General features: G+C 45.2%; 1 protein-coding gene across 1 annotated transcript in view; it reads left to right on the top strand.

Annotated features, from left to right (window-relative positions):
* Window positions 1-24,793, top strand: part of LOC133486548 (interferon alpha/beta receptor 1b-like) — a 74,785-nt gene that overhangs the window by 32,026 nt on the left and 17,966 nt on the right. Inside the window, exons 6-8 of the mRNA XM_061791885.1 lie at window positions 3,425-3,554; window positions 11,719-11,906; window positions 15,462-15,622. Coding sequence (XP_061647869.1) covers window positions 3,425-3,554; window positions 11,719-11,906; window positions 15,462-15,622 — 479 coding nt within the window. The remainder of the gene's footprint in view (window positions 1-3,424; window positions 3,555-11,718; window positions 11,907-15,461; window positions 15,623-24,793) is intronic.

The raw sequence follows: 24,793 nt of genomic DNA, 5'->3' as shown, positions 1-24,793 counted from the left end.
CTGTATTTACTTCCTGCCATCTAATAGAAGACAATTCATTTGTGTCTGTCACTATGACTCCCTGGCATAAATAGAGAATCAGAATCATCTTTATTTGCCAAGTATGTCCAAAAAAACACAAGGAATTTGTCTCCAGTAGTTGGAGCCGCTCTAGTACAACAGACAGTCGATTGACAGAGAACACTTTTGAGACATAAAGACATTGACAAAAAAAAACAGTCAATAAAGGGTTAATAGTTATCTGGTAATGCCGGTACATTTTTTTTTCTTTTTGACAATTGTATAAAGATGCAGAGTCCTTTAGCACTTAGAGCAGTTTGAATGACTAATATAGCAATAGTCCGGTGCAATGACCATTGTGCAAAGGGTGCCGAGACTTTAAGGAGTGTATGCAGTTTAAAGTGACGAGTCGTGCGATAATCTGAGACAATGTTGATTGTGCAAATGTTGCAGATACTCCACAGTCAGTGTGCAAATGGAGCAGATGCTACTCTGGCATGAGTGGCCAGTATTGGTCAACAACAGATAGGCAAATAGTGCAGCGTGGTGAGACTACTACAGTGAGTGTACGAGTAAAATATAATTGCCCCCACAGAAATGTGATGATGAATTCAAGTAAAAAAAAAAAATTGCCAGCATGTTGCAATAGAGTTGTAGGTTAGGTGTTTAAGAAGTTGATCGCAAGAGGGAAGAAGCTGTTGGAATGTCTGCTAGTTCTAGTTTGCATTGATCGGTAGCGCCTACCTGAGGGAAGGAGCTGGAATAGCGGGTGACCGGGATGTGGAGGGTCAGAGAGGATTTTGCACGCTCTGGTCTTAGTTCTGGCCGCGTGCAAGTCCTCAAGGGTGGGTAGGGGGGTACCGACAATCCTTTCAGCAGTTTTGATTGTCCGTTACAGTCGGAGTTTGTCCTTTTTTGTAGCAGCACCAAACCAGACTGTGATGGAAGAACACAGGACTGATTCGATGACCGCTGTGTAGAACTGCCTCAGCAGCTCCGGTGGCAGGCCGTGCTTTCTCAGAAGCTGCAGGAAGTACATCCTCTGCTGGGTCTTTTTGAGGACTGAGTTGATGTTGGTCGCCCACTTCAGGTCCTGAGAGACTGCAATTCCCAGGAACATGAAGGTCTCGACAGTTGACACGAGGGAGCTGGACAACGTGAGGGGCAGCTGTGGCGAAGAATGGCTCCTGAAGTCCACGATCATCTCTACAGTCTTGAGCATGTTCAGCTCCAGGTTGTGTCGGCCGCACCACAGCTCCAGCCGCTCCACTTCCTGTCGATATGCAGACTCGTCACCGTCCTTGATGAGGCCGATGACAGTGGTGTCATCTGCAAACTTGAGGAGTTTGACAGTCGGGTGCGCTGAGGTGCAGCCGTTCGTGTAGAGAGAGAAGAGCAGCGGAGAGACGACACAACCTTGGGGCGCCCCAGTGCTGATGCTGCGTGTGGGTGAGGTGGTCTCTCCCAGCCTGACCTGCTGTGTCCTGCCCGTCAGGAAGCTGTAAATCCACTGGCAGATGGCAGGTGAGACGCTGAGCTTGAGAAGCTTGTATGAAAGGAGTTCAGGGATGATGGTGTTGAACGCTGAGCTGAAGTCCACGAACAGGATCCTCGAGTAGGTCCCTGCACTGTCGAGGTGTTCAAGGATGAAGTGCAGTTCCATGTTGACTGTATCATCCGCAGACCTGTTCGCCCGGTAAGCAAACTGCAGGGGGTCCAGCAGGGGACCTGTGACGCTCTTGAGGTGGTCCAGCACGAGACGTTCAAAGGACTTCATGACCACAGATGTCAAGGCGACAGGCTTGTAGTCATTTAGACCCAAGATTGCAGGTTTCTTGGGGACTGGAATGATGGTGGAGCGTTTGAAACAGGATAGTACTTCACACAGTTCCAGAGATCTATTGAAGATCTGAGTGAAGACTGGCGCGAGCTGGTCCGCGCAGACTTTGAGGCAGGATGGGGACACATGGTCTGGGCCTGCCGCTTTGTTAATATTTTGTTGTTTGAAGATGCGTCTCACATCCTGTTTGTGGATGGTTAACGCAGAAGTCAGAGGTGTGATTGTAGTTGGGGGTGCGGCCGGATGGGTGTGGGGTGCGAAAGTGTCCTTTTCAAATCTGCAGTAGAAGGTATTCAAGTCGTTGGCTAGTGTGCTATTGTTCTCAGCTTGGGGGGATCATCACTTGTAATTAGTCAGCGATTGGAATGCATGCCAGACTGATTTAGCGTTGTTAGCGCTAAACTGTTTTTCCAACCTTTCTGCATAGTTCCTCTTTGCAATGGTAATTTCTTTAGTCAGCAGATTTCTAGCGCGATTATACACGGCCTTGTCCCTGCTCTGATATGCGTCCTACTTAGCTTGGCGAAGCTGCCCCTAAACTTCTAGCCTGTAAACTGAGCGGATTTGCGACAGTTGGTGAAATAAAGTCCAGAGTAGCCTTCTTGATGGTTAGCAAGTCTCCCCTTGTGTAAGTGAGTCGTGTAAGGTCTCCAAAGACGAACGAAAAACACAAAAACATAAACAATACTAGAGACCGCGTGACCGAGGCTACCACAGTTGTAGGCGCCATCTTGCAAACGACGCGCTGTGGCGACCCCTAAAGGAGCAAGCCGAAAGGAAAAGAAAAAGTAGTTGTTTTCAAAACATGCAGTACTGTACATAAAATTACACCTCAATACTTTTGTTGGAACCTTTCACAGTTTTTTAATAAGGAACTTAACTTGTGGGTTTACAGTATGAGTCCCGTGGCAGTATAAAGTGAAGTGTTGAGCTTACGCTGTTTTATATTAATGGTGGACAACAGCTTGAACAGTTGCATATATATCCTTATTTGTTTAAAAAAAAGATCATTTACATAACTTGAAAACTGTATAATTGTGGATAAAGGAGTCAACAAAGTTAGTTTAGACGTGGGGGGGGGACTCGACTTGCTCGGCATTGCAGCTTTGGTTCGCTTCCGGAATAGTCTTATCACGGCATAATCCTAAACTCAAAAGGTGCTGAAGATTGTACTTGGTCTTTTCCCAACATGGAGTTGCGTTTCCAAGCGAAAATACACACGAATACAAAAACCTACGTAATTTAATTGCAAATACAGAAAGATGTGCTTTGCCGCGACGCCATGACGCTGGCTGGAGGAGCGTCACTGGCGTGTGGCAGGATTGATACTGTCTGAAATGTCAATGCGGCTGACAACAGAAGGTCGATTCTCAAAATTAAATATTGATACTTTTGATAATTCAGTCATTTTAGGGACTCTGTTTTCAGTATCCTACCAGAAAGTAGATCAGTGATTTAGATCATTAGCAGACATACAAAAGGAGCACAACATTTGTGGCGGCCCACCACAAATAAATGTATATGTAGGAAACTGACTTAGTGAATGATATGGGCTATGAGGTCATTTGTCTTTTTTCGTTTCAGTGAGAGCAGAGCTGCCTCCACCACAGAATGTAGCCTTGATTACCTTGAACACCAATTACACACTGAAGTGGGACTGGGACGAGACTGCTTCAAAGAGTCGAGATGTTTCTTTCTCTGCAGAATATATGGCGTGAGTAGTGCTGTAAATTACAGTTTTGAGCTGTGTGTGTGTGTGTGTGTGTGTGTGTGTGTGTGTGTGTTATTGAGACATTTTCAATGTCTTTATGTCTCCAAAGTGTTCTGTAAATTGACTGTCTGTTGTACTAGAGCGGCTCCAACTACCGGAGACAAATTCCTTGTGTGTTTTGGACATACTTGGCAAATAAAGATGATTCTGATTCTGATTCTGATTCTGATTGGATAGCCACTTTTGTGGGAACCCACGCATCTGTCAAGCTGGAAGAGGGGAAAATCAATCAGTCACTTCACAGACATTGGCCATAGCCAGTGCAACCAGTGATTAAAAAGGTTTGCTGTCATTTCGCCTAAAGTTAAACTTGGAAAAAGTGACGCGTTGCCCTTTTCCGAGACATTAGTTTGATTTTAACAATTAAATTCAAAGTTACGATAATTCAAAGTTACGATAAACCGGATGTAACGCAAACGTCGCTCCCGGTTTATTACTTTTTCCTAAATTAATGAAATTCTTATTTGACCTATAACTGCTACATATTTGCACAACCTGCATGAGGAGATTTCAAGTTTTTGAATTCAGAACACACAAAAAGAACGACACATTGCCCGCCTAAAGCCATTCAATCCACCCGCGCAACGATCGCGTTTGTGATTAATTTAAACGTTCCCGTTGTCGCTCGTTTGCTTAAACACAACCGCTACAATTTTACGATTGAAGCACACACACCGTCAAATCAATTTGCTTAGCTTGATCATAACTAGATTTCATTAATTTACCAGAGCTAAATAAATTAATTAGTTGAATTAGTTTCAAATTTAGTTGACAAGCTGATTCTTCTCACTCCACCTAGATGCCTTCGCAACGGTTTTGTATCAAAGATTGAATTGCTCAACCTCACGCAGCAATTTTAATTCGATCAAATTCATTTGTATGCAAAATTTGACAATTTTGTACTATTCAATTACTAATGCAGCCCTATGGGGCGCAAGCCAGTGCAAACTGTAGGCCGGTCCCAAGCCCGGATAAATGCAGAGGGTTGCGTCAGGAAGGGCATCCGGCTTAAAACTTTGCCAAACAAAGATGAGCGTTCATCCAAAGAATTCCATACTGGATCGGTCGTGGGCTGGGTAAACAACGTCCGCCACCGGCGCCGTCAACCTGCAGGACGCCGTTGGAAATTCAGCTACTGTGGGTCGAAGTCGAAGAGGAAGAAGAGGTGGAAAGCGAGTTCTTTGGCAGAAAGAGAAGAGGAAAGCACAGAGCCTAGAACGGAATGTGGGGATTTTGAATGTTGGGACCATGACAGGAAAATCTCAGGAGTTGGTTGACATGATATTAGGAGAAAGGTTGATATATTGTGTGTCCAGGGGACCAGGTGGAAAGGCAGTAAGGCTAGAAGTGTAGGGGCAGGGTTTCAATTATTTTACCATGGTGTTGATGGGAAGAGAAATGGAGTTGGGGTTATTTGAAAAGAAGAGTTGGCTAAGAATGTCTCTGAGATGAAAAGAGTATCAGATCGAGTGATGAGGCTGAAACTTGAAATTGAGGGTGTTATGTATAATGTGATTAGTGGCTATGCCCCACAGGTAGGATGTGACCTAGAGGTGAAAGAGAAATTCTGGAAGGAGCTAGATGAAGTAGTTCTGTGCATCCCAGACAGAGAGAGAGTCGTGATTGGTGCAGATTGTAATGGACATGTTGGTGAAGGAAATAGGGGTGATGAAAAAGTGATGGGTAAGTACGCCATCCAGGAAAGGAACTTGGAGGGACAGATGGTGGTAGACTTTGAAAAAAGGATGCAAATGGCTGTAGTGAACACTTTTTTCCAGAAGAGGCAGGAACATAGGGTGACCTACAAGAGCGGACGTAGAAGCATGCAGGTGGATTACATCTTGTGCAGACGATGTAATCTGAAGGAGGTTACCAAATGTAAGGTAGTGGTCGGGGAGAGTGTGGCTAGACAGCAGTACAGAAGTACAGAAATAGACTTGAGGCGAGAGGAATACATTGAGATGCAACATAGGGCAAAGGTAGAGGTGGCAAAGGCCAAACAAGAGGCATATGATGACATGTATGCCAGGTTGGACACTAAAGAAGGAGAAAAGGATCTATACAGGTTGGCCAGACAGAGGGACAGAGATGGGAAGGATGTGCAGCAGGTTAGGGTGATTAAGGATAGAGATGGAAATATGTTGACTGGTGCCAGTAGTGTGCTAGATAGATGGCAAGAATACTTTGAGGAGTTGATGAATGAGGAAAATGAGAGAGAAGGGATAGTAGAAGAGGCAATTGTGGTGGACCAGGAAGTGGCAATGATTAGTAAGGGGGATGTTAGAAAGGCATTAAAGAGGATGAAAAATGGAAAGGCAGTTGGTCCTGATGACATTCCTGTGGAGGTATGCAAGCAACTAGGAGAGGTGGCTGTGGAGCTTTTGATCAGCTTGTTCAATAGAATTCTAGCGTGTGAGAAGATGCCTGAGGAATGGAGGAAAAGTGTGCTGGTGCCCATTTTTAAGAACAAGGGTGATGTGCAGAGCTGTGGGAACTATAGAGGAATAAAGTTAATGAGCCACACAATGAAGTTATGGGAAAGAGTAGTGGAGGCTAGACTCAGGACAGAAGTGAGTATTTGCGAGCAACAGTATGGTTTCATGCCTAGAAAGAGTACAACAGATGCATTATTTGGCTTGAGGATGTTGATGGAAAAGTACAGAGAAGGTCAGAAGGAGCTACATTGTGTCTTTGTAGATCTAGAAACAGCCTATGAAAGAGTACCCAGAGACTGTGGTACTGCATGCGGAAGTTTGGAGTGGCAGAGAAGTATGTTAGAATAATACAGGACATGTACGAGGGCAGCAGAACAGCGGTGAGGTGTGCTGTAGGTGTGACAGATGAATTTAAGGTGGAGGTGGGACTGCATCAGGGATCAGCCCTGAGCCCCTTCCTTTTTGCAGTGGTGATGGATAGGCTGACAGATGAGGTTAGACTGGAATCCCCGTGGACCATGATGTTTGCAGATGACATTGTGATCTGCAGTGAAAGCAGGGAGCAGGTGGAGGAACAGTTGGAAAGATGGAGGCATGCACTGGAAAGCAGAGGAATGACGATTAGCCGAAGACAGAATATATGTGCATGAATGAGAGGGGTGGTGGGGGAAGAGTGAGGCTACAGGGAGAAGAGAGAGCAAGGGTGGAGGACTTTAAATACTTGGGATCAACCGTCTAGAGCAATGGTGAGTGTGGTCAGGAAGTGAAGAAACTGGTCCAAGCAGGTTGGAACGGGTGGAGGAAGGTGTCAGATGTGTTGTGTGACAGAAGAGTCTCTGCTAGGATGAAGGGCAAAGTTTATAAAACAGTGGTGAGGCCAGCCATGATGTACGGATTAGAGACAGTGGCACTGAAGAGACAACAGGAAGCAGAGTTGGAGGTGGCGGAAATGAAGATGTTGAGGTTCGCTCTCGGAGTGAGCAGGTTGGATAAAATTAGAAATGAGCTCATCAGAGGGACAGCCAAGGTTCGATGTTTTGGAGACAAAGTTAGAGAGCAGACTTGGATGGTTTGGACACGTCCAGAGGAGAAATAGTGAGTATATTGGTAGAAGGATGATGAGGATGGAGCTGCCAGGCAAGAGAGCTAGAGGAAGACCAAAGAGAAGGTTGATGGATGTCGTGAGGGAAGACATGATGGCAGTTGGTGTTCGAGAGGAGGATGCAGGAAAAGGATGACGCGCTGTGGCGACCCCTAACGGGACAAGCTACATAAAAAGCATAATAGTTGCAATGAGTGCAATAAAACTCCTGACAGAACACAAACAGCCTTTAGGGCTTTAATAAGCTCACATAGTATTTAAAATGTTCCACCATTTTGTTCAGATAAATCAGTGAATCACTGAATTTTTACTCTCTCACACATATACTTCTTACTACTGTCACTATTTCTATATCAACATTATCATCAGCCTTGTTGCAAGAGATTAAACCAACTTTTAAACACTAAATAGCCATCTTCACTTTAATTTTCAGATCATAGGATCAGAAAGCTCAAAGCAACGTTAGCAGTTGTGAGTTGTAGAGTTTTTTTTGTCTTTCACGCAAACTCATACTATTCTCAACGTAACACATTCTCCCATTGAGTCTGCTCTAAACCAGCAAGCGCTTCATCTCAGTGTACTTCTCTGCAACAAAACAAGACTGAATTGAAAATCTTACTCTCTCATAATGACACACACAGGCTTCTACAATCACAGTTTCCACATCGATGTCAACAGCAATATTTCAGGTGATTCACAGACATATCGGAGCTACTCCGAGCGAGCAGAGCTGCCACTTGTTCACTCCGCCCTTAACGTTGCGTTATTGTGCCAGTCGTGAGCTGTAGAGTTTTTCATGTGACTTTCATGTAAACACACACTATTCTCCACATTACATACATTCTCCCCATTGCTAATACATCGTCTGCTGAGCGTTTAGCGCTAGACCGGCGAACTAATGGTACAGTAAAAGCAAATCAGACTCCGCTTTAGCGTGCTTCCCTCCAATAAACCAAGTGAATTCAGTGTTTTGCGCACCTTCTCTCAATCACACACAGAGGCTTTTGCAATCACGGATTGTTTCCATATTGATGATATCAGCAGCCTTCTTTCAAGTAATTCTCAGTCATGTCGGGAGATACTCCGAGCTAGCAGAGCTGCCGGTAATGTTTACTCCGGTCTTACGTTACTGCTCACTGTAACGTAACGTTAGTAGTAGTTGTGAGATGTAGAGCACTGGAATGTTTATTACAATTTTGGGCGAGTTTTTTGCGTTTACCTTCGACAAATGAGTTTTGATCTCCCGCGCTTCTCCACACGAGAAAACATTTTCTCTCTCCAGCGTGTGTTTGTGAGCAGAGCTTCCGCTTCAGATGTGCTCTGCCCCTGACTCGTGCTGTGGCTGCTTAACCAATCAGATGGCGCCGTGGTGGAACAATGGTGGGGCCAGAAATGGCAGGAGAGAAAGAGAGGCATGGCTGCATCTCAGCCGAAATAACCCAGTTGTAAATTCATTTCTTGATATCGGCACGCCAGATTTAAAATAAATAAATAAATAATACACAAAATAAAATAATAACAAATAAATAAATACATAAATAAAATACCGATGCCGAGATATGTAAATATTCCAAATATCGGTGCCGATAATCGGTCGATCTCTAATTTGTAGTATATGAGGCAGAGTACGAGCGTGTGAGAACTGAATGTTTGGCAAAATTCAAATGTCCAGCCAACTTTCTTTTACTCATTCCTGACCATGCCGAGAACGAACTCGTGCCCGTGCCCTTCCCTTTGGGACTGCTCGGGGTGCTTCGGTTGGGCTGGGGCCCTCCCTGGGTCCTGGGGGGCCAGTGGCGTTCCCCTGGTTGGGTCCCCTGCTGGACGGACTCGCTGGTTTGGCCCCCACTTCCTCAATGTGCCGCCTCAGCAGCTCCGTACACCAGTTGACTAACTAATAAGCTCGAAAGTCACGCTATAGGTTTTAATTGCTTGTGCTGGGACTACTAATAACAACACAGGTTATACTAACCTATCAATTCACAGGTTCTTACAGGTGTTTAGACACTATAAAAGAATCACACCCCACCACTCGTCAGTAGCACTGCCTTGCTCATTTCCCACATCCTGTCCTGCCCTTTTCTGTCTTCGCTCATCTTGTTCTTTTGGTTAGTTATAACATGTCCTCACCGGGTGTCCTACCCATCCACAAATAGGAACACGATTTGACTGTTGTAATATTACTTGTGCTCAAACATCTAGATAGCCTCACTATTATTCTGCTGTGGTTTGCACCCGTTCCCCCTGTCCACTCTGTCTGTTCCCTAAGACCGTTTTCTGCCCGCCTGCATTTTCATTCAACATCAGAATAATTAAAAACATAAAAAATAAGCAGAGGGAGTATTTCGTACTCCCCTTTTGTACAGCAAAACTGTTTCAACACATAAGGCATACAGATCCAGACTTCTGCAAGGTCATGCAGATGAACAGGACATGTTTGGAGAAAAAAAAAAAGGACATATATTTTTGACTGTTTGTTGATGTAAAGAGATTGCCCATAGATGGCCTGAGAATAAGGGATTTTTGTAATATACATTTTTTTCTGACACAAGAGAACACTTTGGGTCTGTGTTCTTGGGGACCTGTCTATTCCCGAAGGTCACAAATCATTTCCCTGGGCTTTCCTGTGGGTATTTCCAGGATTTCCGGTGACATTATCACTTCCTGGACGGGGCACTCTTAGGAACTTGTTCACTCCCAAAGGTCGTAAATCTATTGGCAAGTGTGTTATCAACCTAGCAACAGGTTTTTGGATAGGTGACTGGATGTGAGGGACTTACTGGTTTGTCATGTGAAGCAATACTGTGCACATTTGTCATTAGGTCAACATGATACGGTTGTTTTCCACGTACTGTACACATATAATGCAACAAACACAATATTTATGTATTTACATATCATCATGTTTTGTTATCAGTTTATTATTTGAGTAGAGAACAAATAATGTTGTCAATTCCAAAATAATGATAAATGGTTCCATTCCATTTTTTATTTTATTTTTTTAAAGGAAACATCAAGGGGTCATGTTGATGCATGCATTCAAAATAAAATATAATCAGATGTTACCCATTTCCTGGGTCATCTTCTCAACACTGATCATGATCACGCTGTCCCGACTCCCTCATCACACATCTGTGACATCTGGCATCATTTTTCAAGTGAAAAGACTTGAAAACTACAATTAAAACGCCTTTCTATGATCTCCAAATCTTTTTTTCCTCCACTCATCTCACCCTTGCAGTCATTACACCGGGACGCAATCAATTATTGCAACAGCATCCTTTATAGATCATTCTCCTCAACAATCCATTTGAAACTCCGATGTCCATTTCCTATTACGCACCCACTCCAGAGATCTCATCAGTACTCACTGGATTTCCAACCCTTCCATCCATCCATTTTCTGAGCCGCTTATCCTCACTAGGGTCACGGGCGTGCTGGACCCTATCCCAGCTGTCATCGGGCAGGAGGCGGGGTACACCCTGAACTGGTTGCCAGCCAATCGCAGGGCACATACAAACAGACAACCATTCGCACTCACAGTCACACCTACGGGCAATTTAGAGTCTCCAATTTATGCATGTTTTTGGGATGTGGGAGGAAACCGGAGTGCCCGGAGAAAACGCACGCAGGCACGGGGAGAACATGCAAACTCCACACAGTCGGGGCCGGGGATTGAACCCGGGTCCTCAGAACTGTAAGGCTGACGCTCTAACCAGTCGGCTGACGCTCTAACCAGTCGGCCACCGTGCTGCGGATTTCCAACCCAATTTTTTTTTTTTAACATTTACATAGCCCACCACAACCAAGACCCTTCCTACAAAGCCTTATCCATAGCTCACTTTGGAACTGCCTCCCAAAACATTATCACTCATTTATCGGTGCTTTTAATCTACAGTATAAAGTATTATGGTTTTAAGCCAATGTCCTTTGTTGCTTTAATTGTTAGTCTTTGGTTGAGTACTCTTAGCTGAGTAATTGCAGAAGTAGGTCTTCTTTTCACCAGTCCTACCAATAATTTTTGCAGTTTAAGATGTATTCAAAATAATGTGTGTCTGTAACAACATTGGAGATTTAAACAGACTTTCCTAACCCAAATTGAATGACATAATTTCTTCTTTTTTTAATTTCATAAGTTCAATTCTGTGGTAGTCGAAGTACCAACTGTTTGACACCTGTGAAATTATTAATGAGTAAAAGACTTTTGTCAGGTCTGTTGATTTGTTAGGGGGTGGCAGTAGCTCATTTGTACGGACGTAGGCTTTGGTACTGGAGGTTAATGGTTCGAGTCTGCTTCCTGACTACTCTCAAAGTTGAACTCGGCACCATCCCACCTCCCAAAAGCCCAAAAGCTGCAGCACTGTTCACACACCCCTTTACCATGTGTGCGATCTGTTTCCCCATGTGAGTTGCAGCACAAAATATACAGCAGAGTGCAAATTTAATTCCCTCTTGAAATTTAACTTAAAAAAAAAAAAAAAAAAACTACAGGTACATCGACTGGTGTTCCCCAACTGCCAGAAAGTGTCAATGTTATACAGTAAAAGTCATTTTTTTTCTGTCTTTACAGGATATACAAGCTAGAATCCAAGACAAGACACAACTGGTCTGTTGCCTGTGATAACTCTCCTTCCAAGTCGTGTGACTTCACCGGGTGTAACCTACTCTATTTGGGCATCTACATGCTTCGTGTGCGCGCCAACAAGAATTTCAGTCACTCCGACTGGGTGGAAAAAGAATTTTGTCCTGATAAGCATGGTGAGAAATCATGGGAACTTGGGGTAATGTTTACAGAATACTGATCCTTCAGTTCCTTCTGTCCACCTGCTCTTGAGCAGGGCTCCATATACAATATATCCATATTTGTAACCCTGCCCTGCCCCCAGGATTAGAATGGATTAATGGCATTTATATTAATTTTCATAGGGAAATATTTGATATAAGTGCTTAGAGCTACCAGCGTGGTCATGGAACGAATTAAACTCATATCTTAAGGCACCATTTAAAAATATATATATATATTAAAAAAGACTCACTCCTTCAGGTAATTTAGCTCAGAGGTTCCCAACTTTTCTTGACTGTACAGTAAAGACTGGTTTGTATTTATTATACTTCTGGGAGATCAAGTCCGTCCGTCCATCCATCCATTTTCTTGTGCTTATCCGAGGTCGGGTACCGGGGGCAGTAGCTTTTGCAGGGAAGCCCAGACTTCCCACTCCCCGGCCACTTCATCCAGCTCTTCCGAGGGGATCCCGAGAGAGCTAAGAGATGTAGTCTCTCCAGCGTGTCCTGTGTTGTCCCCAGGGTCTCCTCCTAGTGGGACGTGCTCGGAACACCTCACCAGGGAGGCGTCCAGGAGGCATCTTGAAGAGATGCCCGAGCCACCTCATCTGGCTCCTCTCAATGCGCAGGAGCAGCAGCTCTTCTCTGAGCCCCTCCCGAATGACCGAACCTCTCACCCTATCTCGACGAGAGAGCCCGGACACCCTGCGGAGAAACTCATTTCGGCCGCTTGTGTCCAGATCTAGTTCTTTCGGTCACGACCCACAGCTCGTGACCATAGGTGACGGCAGCAACATAGATTGATCAATAAATTAAGAGTGTCGTCTTTCGACTTAACTCCTTCTTCACCACAACGGACCGATACAAAGTCTGCATCACTGCAGACGCTGCACCGACAGGCGGCTGTCGATCTCCCGTTCCATTCTTGCCTCGCTCGTGAACAAGATCCCAAGATATTTGAACTCCTCCACTTGGAGCAGCATCTCATCGCCGACCTGGAGAGGGCACTCCACCCCTTTTCTGACTGAGGACCATGGTCTTTTTGGAGGTGTTGATTCTCATCCCAGCTGCTTCACACGCTGCTGCGAACCGCTCCAGTGAGAGTTGGATATCACGGCTTGATGAAGCCAACAGAACCACATCATCTGCAAAAATCAGAGATGCAATACTGAGGCCATCAAACCGGACCCATTTTATGCCTCGGCTACGCCTAGAAATTCTGTCCAGAAAAGTTATGAACAGAATCGGTGACAAAGGGCAGCCTTGGCGGAGTCCCTTCCCTCACCGGAAAGGAGTCCCACTTACTGCTGGCAATGCGGACCAAGCTCTGACACCGGTCGTACAGGGACCGAACAGCCCGTATCAAGGGGTTCGGTACCCCGTACTCCCGAAGCACCCCCGACAGGACTCCTCGAGGGACACGGTCGAACGCCTTGTCCAAGTCCACAAAACACATGTAGACTGATTGGGCGAACTCCCATGCACCCTCGAGGGCCCTGCCGATGGTGTAGAGCTGGTCCACTGTTCCACGGCCAGGACGAAAACCACACTGCTCCTCCTGAATCTGAAATTCGACTTCCCGATGGACCCGCCTCTCCAGCACCCCTGAATTGACCTTACCAGGGAGGCTGAAGCATGTGATCCCTTGTAGTTGGAACACACCCTCTGTCCCCTTTTTTAAAAAGGGAGGACCACCACCCCAGTCTGACAATCCAGAGGCACTGTCCCCAATGTCCATCCGATGTTGCAGAGACGTGTCAACCTGGACAGCCCCACAACAACATCCAGAGCCTTTAGGAACTCCGGGCGAATCTCATCCACCCCTGGGGCCTTGCCACTGAGGAGCTTTTTAACCACCAAGATGACCTCAACCCCAGGAGCAGAGAGCCCGCCTCAGAGACCCCAGACTCTGGTTCCTCATGGGTAGGCATGTCGGTGCAATTAAGGGGGTCTTCGAAGTATTCTCCCCACCACCTCACAACGTCACAAGTTGAGGTCAGCAGTGCCCCACCCTCACTATACACAGTGTTGATGGTGCACTGCTTCCCCCTCCTGTGACGCCGGATGGTGGACCAGAATTTCCTCGAAGCCGTTCGGAAATTGTTCTCCATGGCCTCACCAAACTCCTCTCACGTCTGAGCTTTTGCCTCAGTGACCACCAAAGCTGAATTCCGCTTGGACAGCCAGTACCCATCAGCTGCCTCAGGAGTCCCACAGGCCAAGAAGGCCCCATAGGACTCCTTCTTGAGCTTGACGGCATCCCTCACCGCTGGTGTCCACCGAGGGTTCGGGGGTGGTCGCCACAACAGGCACCGACTACCTTACGGTAGTCGCTCCGGTCAGCCGCCTCTGCAATGGAGGCACGGAACATGGTCCACTCAAACTTAATGTCCCCCGCCTCCCCCAAGACGTGGGTGAAGTTCTGCCGGAGGAGGGACTTGAAACTCCTTCTGGCAGGGGATTCTCCCAGACGTTCCCAGCAGACCCTCGCAATACGTTCGGGCCTGCCAGGGTTGACCGCACCGCCCCTCTCTTCACCAGAGTGTCCAAGACATGCGGCCGCAAGTCCGATGACACGACCACAGTCGATCATCGAACTGCGACCGAGGATGTCCTGTTGCCAAGTGCACGTGTTGACACCCTTATGCTTGAACATGGTGTTCGTTATGGACAATCTATGGTGAGCACAGAGGTCCAATAACAGAACACCACTCTGGTTCTGATCGGGGGGGGGGCGTTCCTCCCAGTCACGCCTTTCCAGGTCTCACTGTCGTGGCCCACATGATTATTGAAGTCCCCCAGCAGAACGATGGAGTCCTCAGCGGGAGCGCTCTCCAGCACCCTCTCCGAGGAGTCCAAAAATGGTGGGTACTCTGAACTGCTGTTTGGTGCATAGGCACAAACAACAGTCAGGACCCATCCCCCCACCCAAAGACGGAGAGAGGTGACCCTCTCGTCCACCGGGATGAACCCCAATGTACAGACGCCGAGCCAGGGGACGAGTAAAACATTTACAGAATAATTGGGTCAATTAACTTCATTGAACGCCAGCTCCTATCCCTCTCAATATCCCTCCAGGAATGCATTAAACTCTTTGCTGGGCGAAAGTCAAATAGCACCAATGTTCTCAGCTAAATAAAACACCACGGCCAAACACTGCAGTAGTGCAAATGCCCCAGCATGATGCCAAAAGGTTTCGGTTCAAGTGCCAACTGCTATAAGTCTGCCTGACTAGTCCCCAAAATTATAGAACTGTATGCCAAAGTCTTTTTAAAAAGTGTTCTATTCTCAGTCTTGTTCAACAATCTATCTATCTTCAGTTTTTCAATAGGTGCTTGGTTTTGTACCAAAGCACCAGGCCCTAAAAAACATCCCACAAATCATAATACTGCCACCCCTATACCTCACTGTGGGTCATTTTCTCAGTTGCTTGTCTTTATTTGTGCCAACATGTTTTTAGTGTCGTAAATAATTATACAAATTCTTGAGAAGCCACCAAATCTCAGATCTCCTTTGTCTTCTGTCTTGTAGCTGCAATTGGTCCACCATCCAAAGTGGAACTAGCTCCTGCTGAAAACAACCTTGATGTTTATATCTCTCCTCCATTGACCAGTTCAAACCACTCCATGAAGGATACACTTTCAAAATTGTACTACTACATTGTGTACTGGGAACATGGTGTAGACAAGCAGGTAGGAACTCTTTATTAAATCTTTCCCTAATCCACACAAATTTGAACAGATTAACAAAATCAAGGTCTCTAATCCTGAAGGAGGGGAAAGTAATGGACCGGTTCCGTTTCTCACCAGCCTTAGTGACCATCCCATCCATTACAGAACAGCCAGTCAAAAACCTCTAAAAACTCTTTGACTGCAGCCTGAAGGATTCTGCTTCCATCCAGAAAACCAGTAAAGAGCTTGAGTCCTGGCTGGACAAGTCAGGTCTCCCAGGGTAGCCTGGATTTACCAGTATTCAATCCTACTCCGGATCTTGTACCGACTGGTGTACACAGCGCCCATGACAACAGTGGCGGTCTTGTAGAGAAAATCAGCTGCTACTTGCTGATGGCTCGGCCTGCCTCGTATCTTGAGCAGTGCAGCTCTGTGCAGCACCAGCCACCACCAAATCCTGTAACTCCCCAAAATCAGCTTGGCTAAAGAATTCATGTTGTCAAGGGCAAGGGAAGCCCTGCAGTGCAGAGAATCCAAGGATCCAAAAGTGGCATCAGCTGGCATTCAGGTGCAAACTGGTAGGAAGTAGCACACTGCCAAATGCCTGGAGGTGGCTGAATCCCGGCTGAGGCAATAGGCGCTGGTAGGCCCGATGGCGACTGGGAGAACAGGCATGTATTATGCATATATTGATTTATTTTGCTTATCTTTTTCACAGCTAGAATCCTGTCTGACTGCAATTTTCTATAAATATCCATCATAATCCAAAGAACCACAGTGGCAGTATAAAAAAACTCCACTGTTGCAGAGTAAAACTGTTCGGCATAAAAGGGATAGAGATTCTCCATAACAGCCAAACAGGACAGGTTAAAAAAAAAGAGAAAATAAATTGCACTTGAAAAAATAAGAGAACACAGCTTAACATCAAACCTGTGATTTATAACCTCGACGTCGATTTATGGCCTTGTTTTGACAGGTTGTACCTTGGGGGCATGTATGGCCTTGACCTTTGATCTTTAAGGGGTTGTGTTGATCACGTGACGTAATTAAGGAGCCCTTGTGGGGTCAGACAGTGTCATGTGCAGTCATCCCCGGACAGGAAACATGGTATAATATTGTCTCTTTTATATAAGGGTACCCTGAATCAAAGGACCCCTAGTTTGCTCCTTGCTGAAGCCATGAGTAGACGCTTCACTGGATGAGATATTTTTAGGAGCTCAGGAGGAACAAGAGAATGAAGATGTATCTGAAGAGGAAATCCTTCAAATCGCAACGAGTTTTCCTTCACTCCTACCGCCACTCTTGTTTCTTATCTTCCAAAAAGGAACAAAAACATAGCCCTGCCGAGCACACTGCACAAGACAGCTGAAATCAGTGATTGTGAGGACAGGAAGCCAGCCATCATCCTCGACTATAACTGCAATAAAGGAGGCTTAGACAACCTCGACAAGGTTATTGGAATGTACAGCTGCAGAAGGATGACTGCACGCTGGCCCCCGGTCATCTTCCATAACGTCATTGATGTGTCCTCATATTATGCCTTTGTGATATGGCAGGAGATCAACCTGACCTGGATGTCAGGGAAGAAAAACAAGCGAAGGATGTTCCTTGAGCAGTTGGGAAAGGCTTCTGTCACTCTGTGCATTGAGAGAAGGGAGCGCCTGCCCCGCACAGAGGCCTCTGTAGCCATTGTGGAAGCTGTTCAGGGAGCTGAATCTTGTCCTGATCCACCTTAGGCTCCAGCTGGGTCAGTCAAAAGAAAAAGGTTGCCAGTTCTGCCCCTAGAAAAGGACTGCAAGACAAAAGCTGTGTGCTGCACATGTGAGAAATACATATGCAAAGCCCATTCTCATGTTCGCACATACTCTCCTACATGTGCTAAATAGTTGAAGAAAAAAAAAATATAATGTTCACTGGTGGTCGTCTTTTTGTAATGTGTAACAAAAAATACATGATAAAAAATGAATTAAATTGAGTTGAATTGATAACAGGATGTTTCATCATGCAAAATAGATACTGTATTTAAAATTCAATTAAGCTGCTTTGTTTTGGGGCTTTAGTAGGATGGGTCATTTTTGACCCGTAGGCCAGGGGGAGTAAAATGCAGCCCTATGGGGGGCACAAGTCAGTGCAAACCAAGCCCGGATAAATGCAGAGGGTTGCGTCAGGAAGGGCATCCGGCTTAAAACCTTGCCAAACAAATATGAGCGTTCATCCAAAGAATTCCATACCGGATCGGTCGTGGCCCGGGTTAACAACGTCCGCCACCGGCGCCGTCAACCTGCAGGGCGCTGTTGGAAATTCAGCTACTGTGGGTCGAAGTCGAAGTCAAAGAAGAAGAGGTGGAAAGCGGCTTCTTCGGCAGAAAGAGAAGAGGAAAACACAGAGCCTAGAACTGAATGTGGGGACTTTGAATGTTGGGACTATGACAGGAAAATCTCGGGAGTTGGTTGACATGATGATTAGGAGAAAGGTTGATATATTGTGTGTCCAGGAGACCAGGTGGAAAGGCAGTAAGGCTAGAAGTTTAGGGGGAGGGTTTAAATTATTTTACCATGGTGTAGATGGGAAGAGAAATGGAGTCGGGGTTATTTTAAAAGAAGAGTTGGCTAAGAATGTCTTGGAGGTGAAAAGAGTATCAGATCGAGTGATGAGGCTGAAATTTGAAATTGAGGGTGTTATGTGTAATGTGATTAGTGGCTATGCCCCACAGGTAGGATGTGACCTAGAGGTGAAAGAGAAATTCTGGAAGGAGCTAGATGATGTAGTTCTGAGCATCCCAGACAGAGAGAGAGTCGTAATTGGTGCAGATTGTAATGGACATGTTGGGTGATAAATAAGGGTGATGAAGAAGTGATGGGTAAGTACGGTATCCAGGAAAGGAACTTGGAGGGACAGATGGTGGTAGACTTTGCAACAAGGATGCAAATGGCTGTAGTGAAGACTTTTTTCCAGAAGAGGCACGAACATAGGGTGACCTACAAGAGCGGAGGTAGAAGCACACAGGTGGATTACATCTTGTGCAGACGATGTAATCTGAAGGAGGTTACCAACTGTAAGGTAGTGGTAGGGGAGAGTGTGGCTAGACAGCATAGGATGGTGGTGTGTAAGATGACTCTGGTGGTGGGGAGGAAAATTAGGAAGACAAAGGCAGAGAAGAGAACCATGTGTTGTGCAGCTTTTCGGGAAGAGGTGATACAGGCTCTCGGTGGACGGGAAGAGCTTCCAGAAGACTGGACCACTGCAGCCAAGGTGATCAGAGAAGCAGGCAGAAGAGTACTTGGTGTATCTTCTGGCAGGAAAGGAGAGAAGGAGACTTGGTGGTGGAACCTCACAGTACAGGAAATCATACAAGGAAAACGGTTAGCTAAGAAGAAGTGGGACACTGAGAGGACCGAGGAGAGGCGAAAGGAATACATTGAGATGCGACACAGGGCAAAGGTAGAGGTGGCAAAGGCAAAACAAGAGGCATATGATGACATGTATGGCAGGTTGGACACTAAAGAAGGAGAAAAGGATCTATACAGGCTGGCCAGACAGAGGGATAGAGATGGGAAGGATGTGCAGCAGGTTAGGGTGATTAAGGATAGAGATGGAAATATGTTGACTGGTGCCAGCAGTGTGCTAGGTAGATGGAAAGAATACTTCGAGGAGTTGATGAATGAGGAAAATGATAGAGAAGGGAGAGTAGAAGAGGCAAGTGTGGTGGACCAGGAAGTGGCAATGATTAGTAAGGGGGAAGTTAGAAAGGCATTAAAGAGAATGAAAAATGGAAAGGCAGTTGGTCCTGATGACATTCCTGTGGAGGTATGGAAGCATCTAGGAGAGGTGGCTGTGGAGTTTTTGACCAGCTTGTTCAATAGAATTCTAGTGCGTGAGAAGATGCCTGAGGAATGGAGGAAAAGTGTACTGGTGCCCATTTTTAAGAACAAAGGTGATGTGCAGAGCTGTGGCAACTATAGAGGAATAAAGTTGATGAGCCACACAATGAAGTTATGGGAAAGAGTAGTGGAGGCTAGACTCAGGACAGAAGTGAGTATTTGCGAGCAACAGTATGGTTTCATGCCTAGAAAGAGTACCACAGATGCATTATTTGCCTTGAGGATGTTGATGGAAAAGTACAGAGAAGGTCAGAAGGAGCTACATTGTGTCTTTGTAGATCTAGAGAAAGCCTATGACAGAGTACCCAGAGAGGAACTGTGGTACTGCATGCGGAAGTCTGGAGTGGCAGAGAAGTATGTTAGAATAATACAGGACATGTACGAGGGCAGCAGAACAGCGGTGAGGTGTGCTGTCGGTGTGACAGAAGAATTTAAGGTGGACGTGGGACTGCATCAGGGATCAGCCCTGAGCCCCTTCCTTTTTGCAGTGGTGATGGATAGGCTGACAGATGAGGTTAGACTGGAATCCCCATGGACCATGATGTTTGCAGATGACATTGTGATCTGCAGTGAAAGCAGGGAGCAGCTGGAGGAACAGTTAGAAAGATGGAGGCATGCACTGGAAAGAAGAGGAATGAAGATTAGCCGAAGTAAAACAGAATATATGTGCATGAATGAGAGGGGTGGTGGGGGAAGAGTGAGGCTACAGGGAGAAGAGATGGCAAAGGTAGAGGACTTTAAATACTTGGGGTCAACCGTCCAGAGCAATGGTGAGTGTGGTCAGGAAGTGAAGAAACGGGTCCAAGCAGGTTGGAACGGGTGGAGGAAGGTGTCAGGTGTGTTATGTGACAGAAGAGTCTCTGCTAGGATGAAGGGCAAAGTTTATAAAACAGTGGTGAGGCCAGCCATGATGTATGGATTAGAGACAGTGGCACTGAAGAGAAAACAGGAAGCAGAGCTGGAGGTGGCGGAAATGAAGATGTTGAGGTTCGCTCTCGGAGTGACCAGGTTGGATAAAATTAGAAATGAGCTCATCAGAGGGACAGCCAAGGTTCGATGTTTTGGAGACAAAGTTAGAGAGAGCAGACTTCAATGGTTTGGACACGTCCAGAGGAGAGAGAGTGAGTATATTGGTAGAAGGATGATGAGGATGGAGCTGCCAGGCAAGAGAGCTAGAGGAAGACCAAAGAGAAGGTTGATGGATGTCGTGAGGGAAGACATGATGGCAGTTGGTGTTCGAGAGGAGGATGCAGGAGATAGGCTCTCATGGAAAAGGATGACGCGCTGTGGCGACCCCTAACGGGACAAGCCGAAAGGAAAAGAAGAAGGCCAGGGGGAGTAAACAGAATGTTAAGATCACATAAGGTTAAAACAATAAAAGTATCATGTGGCGTAATTGAGGAGCCCTCGTGTGGTCAGACAGGGTAATGCGCGGTGATCCCCAGGGCATGTTGTGACATGTAAGGAACATGGTGCGTAGTATAATATTTTCTCTTGTAAAACAATAAAGTGTCACATGATATAAAATTTGACACTTCAAAGGGTCATGTGCGGTCATCCCCAGGACATCTGACGCGTCAAGAGGAAATACGGGTTTGACTTCGGGTCAGTGGGAGGAGTCGAACACCTTTAGAGAAAACTAATGGTACCTTGACAGGGCTTGAAGTTTACTGATTCCCGATTGCCTGTGGCAAGTCAAAAATACTCGCCAGGAAAGCTAGCAAAACATACAGCATTCCCGATCGGCCAAGTGTATGGGAAAAATATGTATGTAGGGATGTCACAATATTCACGTTATTGTGAAATTAAAAGTACCTGGATATCATCATGGCCTTGTATCAGCATAAATAATGAGCCGTTATGCTTAAAATGTAGTTTTGTGCCGTCTGTACGAAGCGAAGCCGCTTAACCCAGGCTACTAGAGTCTAAAGAAATACACTGATTGGCTGACTGGCTCGCATGACCGCAGCGTTGTGACGAGTGTGTGAGCGTTGCAACTTCTACAGCGTACTACGCCTGTCAGAGCGTCGCTTCACAATTGACTGGGCGAGAGAGAGGCGGCTCGTCAAGTAACTCCTCTTACTTGAGTACAATATTTGGCTACTCTACCCACTTCAGGAGCGGACATCCTCTATTGCTACTCTTATGTTTAAGCAACATATTTTGCTAATCAGATTAGCCAGAGTCGTATTTGTTGCACTGGTCTTTTGTATTTTTGTGTTGAGGTTGTGGTTCCAGCGGAACTGCGAAGCACATTTAACATCGGCGACAAGAGCTGATCCGCTAGTACATCTTAATTAATTAGGAAACGCACCTACAATTATCTAATTACTTTACGGATGTTAATGTTAAATATATTAAGCGACGGAGCGATGTTATGGGTTATGTCACAACATAGAATGAATTAACTTCAAATCCAGAAATGGCCTCCAAAAAAACCCAAAAAATACTTAACTATGTGGCGGTGGCATTTTGGAATGAAAGTGTACAGCTTTTTCATAACCACTAGATTGGCAGCATGCATTTATAAAATGTGAATTTATTTATTTTATTTTTTCCCTTTGCCCCTACACCTATGTATAATGCGCACTAATGACTTTTGACCATTTTTTGGGGGGGGAATGTGCATTATACACGAGAAATTACGGTACTCCCAATGTGTCTTCCTATTGTTATATTTATTTAATGAGAATGTCCTGAATATTACACAGAAGTTGATTTTAGTTCCATCCATCCATTTTCTGTACAGCTTAATTACGGGTCCATTATGGTCAACGAATATTGGCTGGTTAGGTTAGCTGAGATTAGATGGGTCAAATAGATCTGTATTATCAGACTGATTATACTGTTTTTTAAAACGTGGAGGTGGGAAAAATCCCTAAAAAAACCTTAAATAATGGGAGTTATTAAATCAGCCTATGCGTAATGGCTGTCCATCCATTTTCTGAGCCGCTTCTCCTCACTAGGGTCGCGGGCATGCTGGAGCCTATCCCAGCTGTCATCGGGCAGGAGGCAGGGTACACCCTGAACTGGTTGCCAGCCAATCGCAGGGCACATAGAAACAAACAACCACGTAATGGCTGTATTACTACTAAATACAAGAAATCTGTATTCTTGAAATGATTAAGCAAACATTTGTTGTTAAACGCTTGTAGTTAGAAAATGCAATTGGAATAATAGTTCTATTAAAACCTGGGAGATGTAAAAAAACATGAACGTCATATTTTGCAATTGCCAATTATAAAATACTGATTTTAAAAGTTGAAGGGGAAAATCATTAATTTATTTTAAATTTAATAATTTGTTGCTTTACGGTCTGGGGAGGCATAAAGTGCTCACAGTCGAGAAAGGAGACAGGAGAGTTGAAAACTAAAGGTAGGCCGTTAAATACTGATTGGGTTTATTTTATTTTTTTTATAGAAAACATAAGGAAATGTTCAATTTATACTGTAATATGAGTTTTAGACCATAGCCCATTTTTGAGACTGGTGGTTGTTATCCCTCTAAAGTTTAGGCTAAATGTTATTACACTTTACCAAGCTCTCCAGGCATTAAAGTGCAAGGATAATAACTAAAACATAAGTTGGAGAGTAAAAATAAAATATAGAAGTGTTTGTTTGCCTGTATCTTAAGTTTTTATTGCCCCTCATGACCCTCCAGTGTGTGCGTTCATGCAAAGACACCTCCTCTTCAGCTTTGTCACGCGCCAAACATCCTGCCTGAGTAACACACCTCATTTTTGTTGGTAAATGTTGTTTTTAGTGTTTTAAACTTAGCTTTCTACATACTTTCACTATGTAAATTAGTCTTAATGCAGACTTGTTTGACTTCTTAATCCATCTATCAAATTTAGAGAAATCCTGTTTTGTGGCCAAAACAACATCGTGACATTATGCAGTCTCGGACCAATCCTAGCTTTGCCTGTGTATGAGGTCCGTTCGGAAATTCAGTCCGATGCTCTCATCACGCCCCGAAACTGCGGCAGCCAGAGACACTTGACTTTCTATAACTTTACTAATGAACGTGTTGCCTATTGTTAGGGATTTGTCAGTACATCCGGCATATTAAATATGCTAGTTTTACTTGAATCGAGTGGCACACACACTAACAATGCTCTGAGTTACCGAAGGTTCCGGGGTGTGGAGAGCCCGGTGTGAACTTCCCAACCCACCCAATGTTGATATGTTGTGCGTTTGTTGTGTCGGTGCGACTAAGTGTAATGCAATTATAGGTTTATAAGGATATCTGTATGTGTAATGGGATGTATCAAACAAAAGTGTATGCAGTGTTGTGTTAGCGTGCAGCCAGTAATTTATATCAGGTCAAAGGTCAAGACTTTTCATGACCCCAAGGTGCAACAAGGCCATAAGTCTTACGACGTCAGGGTCGTAAATCAGTGCAAATTGTAGGCCGGTCCCAAGCCCGGATAAATGCAGAGTGTTGCGTCAGGAAGGGCATCCGGCTTAAAGCTTTGCCTAACAAACATGAGCGTTCATCCAAAGAATTCCAGACCGGATCGGGTGTGGACCGGGTTAACAATGTCCGCCACCGGTGCCGTTAACCTGCAGGGCGCTGGTGGAAATTCAGCTACTCTGGGTTGAAGACGAAGGAGAGGTGGAAAGCGGGTTCTTAGGCAGAAAGAGAAGAGGAAAGCACAGAGCCTAGAACTGAATGTGGGAATGTTGAATGTTGGTGCTATGACAGGAAAATCTTAGGAGTTGGTTGACATGATGATTAGGAGAAAGGTTGATATAGTGCGTGTCCAGGAGAGCAGGTGGAAAGACAGTAAGGCTAGAGGTTTAGGGGCAGGGTGTAAATTAATTTACCATGGTGTAGATGGGAAGAGAAATGGAGTAGGTGTCATTTTAAAGGAAGAGTTAGCTAAGAATGTTTTGGAGGTGAAAAGAGTATCAGATGGAGTGATGAGACTGAAACTATGAAATTGAGGGTGTTATGTAAACGTGATTAGTGGATATGCCCCACAGGTAGCATTTGATCTAGAGTGAAAGAGAAATTCTGGCAGGAGCTAGATGAAGTAGTTTTGAGCATCCCAGACAGAGAGTGAGTCATGATTGGTGCAGATTGTAATAGACATGTTGGAAAAGGAAACAGGGGTGATGAAGAAGTGATGGGTGAGTTTGGGATCTAGGAAAGGAACTTGGAGGGACAGATGGCGGTAGACTTTGCCAAAAGGATGGAAATGGCTGTACACTTTTTTCCAGAGAACGCAGAAACATAAAATGACCTACAAGAGCGGAGCTAGAAGCACGCAGGTCTTACATCTTATGCAGACAATGTAATCTGAAGGAGG

The sequence above is a fragment of the Phyllopteryx taeniolatus genome, chromosome 12 (assembly GCF_024500385.1).
Source record: "Phyllopteryx taeniolatus isolate TA_2022b chromosome 12, UOR_Ptae_1.2, whole genome shotgun sequence".
Classification (NCBI taxonomy): Eukaryota; Metazoa; Chordata; class Actinopteri; order Syngnathiformes; family Syngnathidae; genus Phyllopteryx; species Phyllopteryx taeniolatus.
Note: the sequence above shows the minus strand (reverse complement) of the source record. Positions and strands in the feature narration are given on the sequence as shown.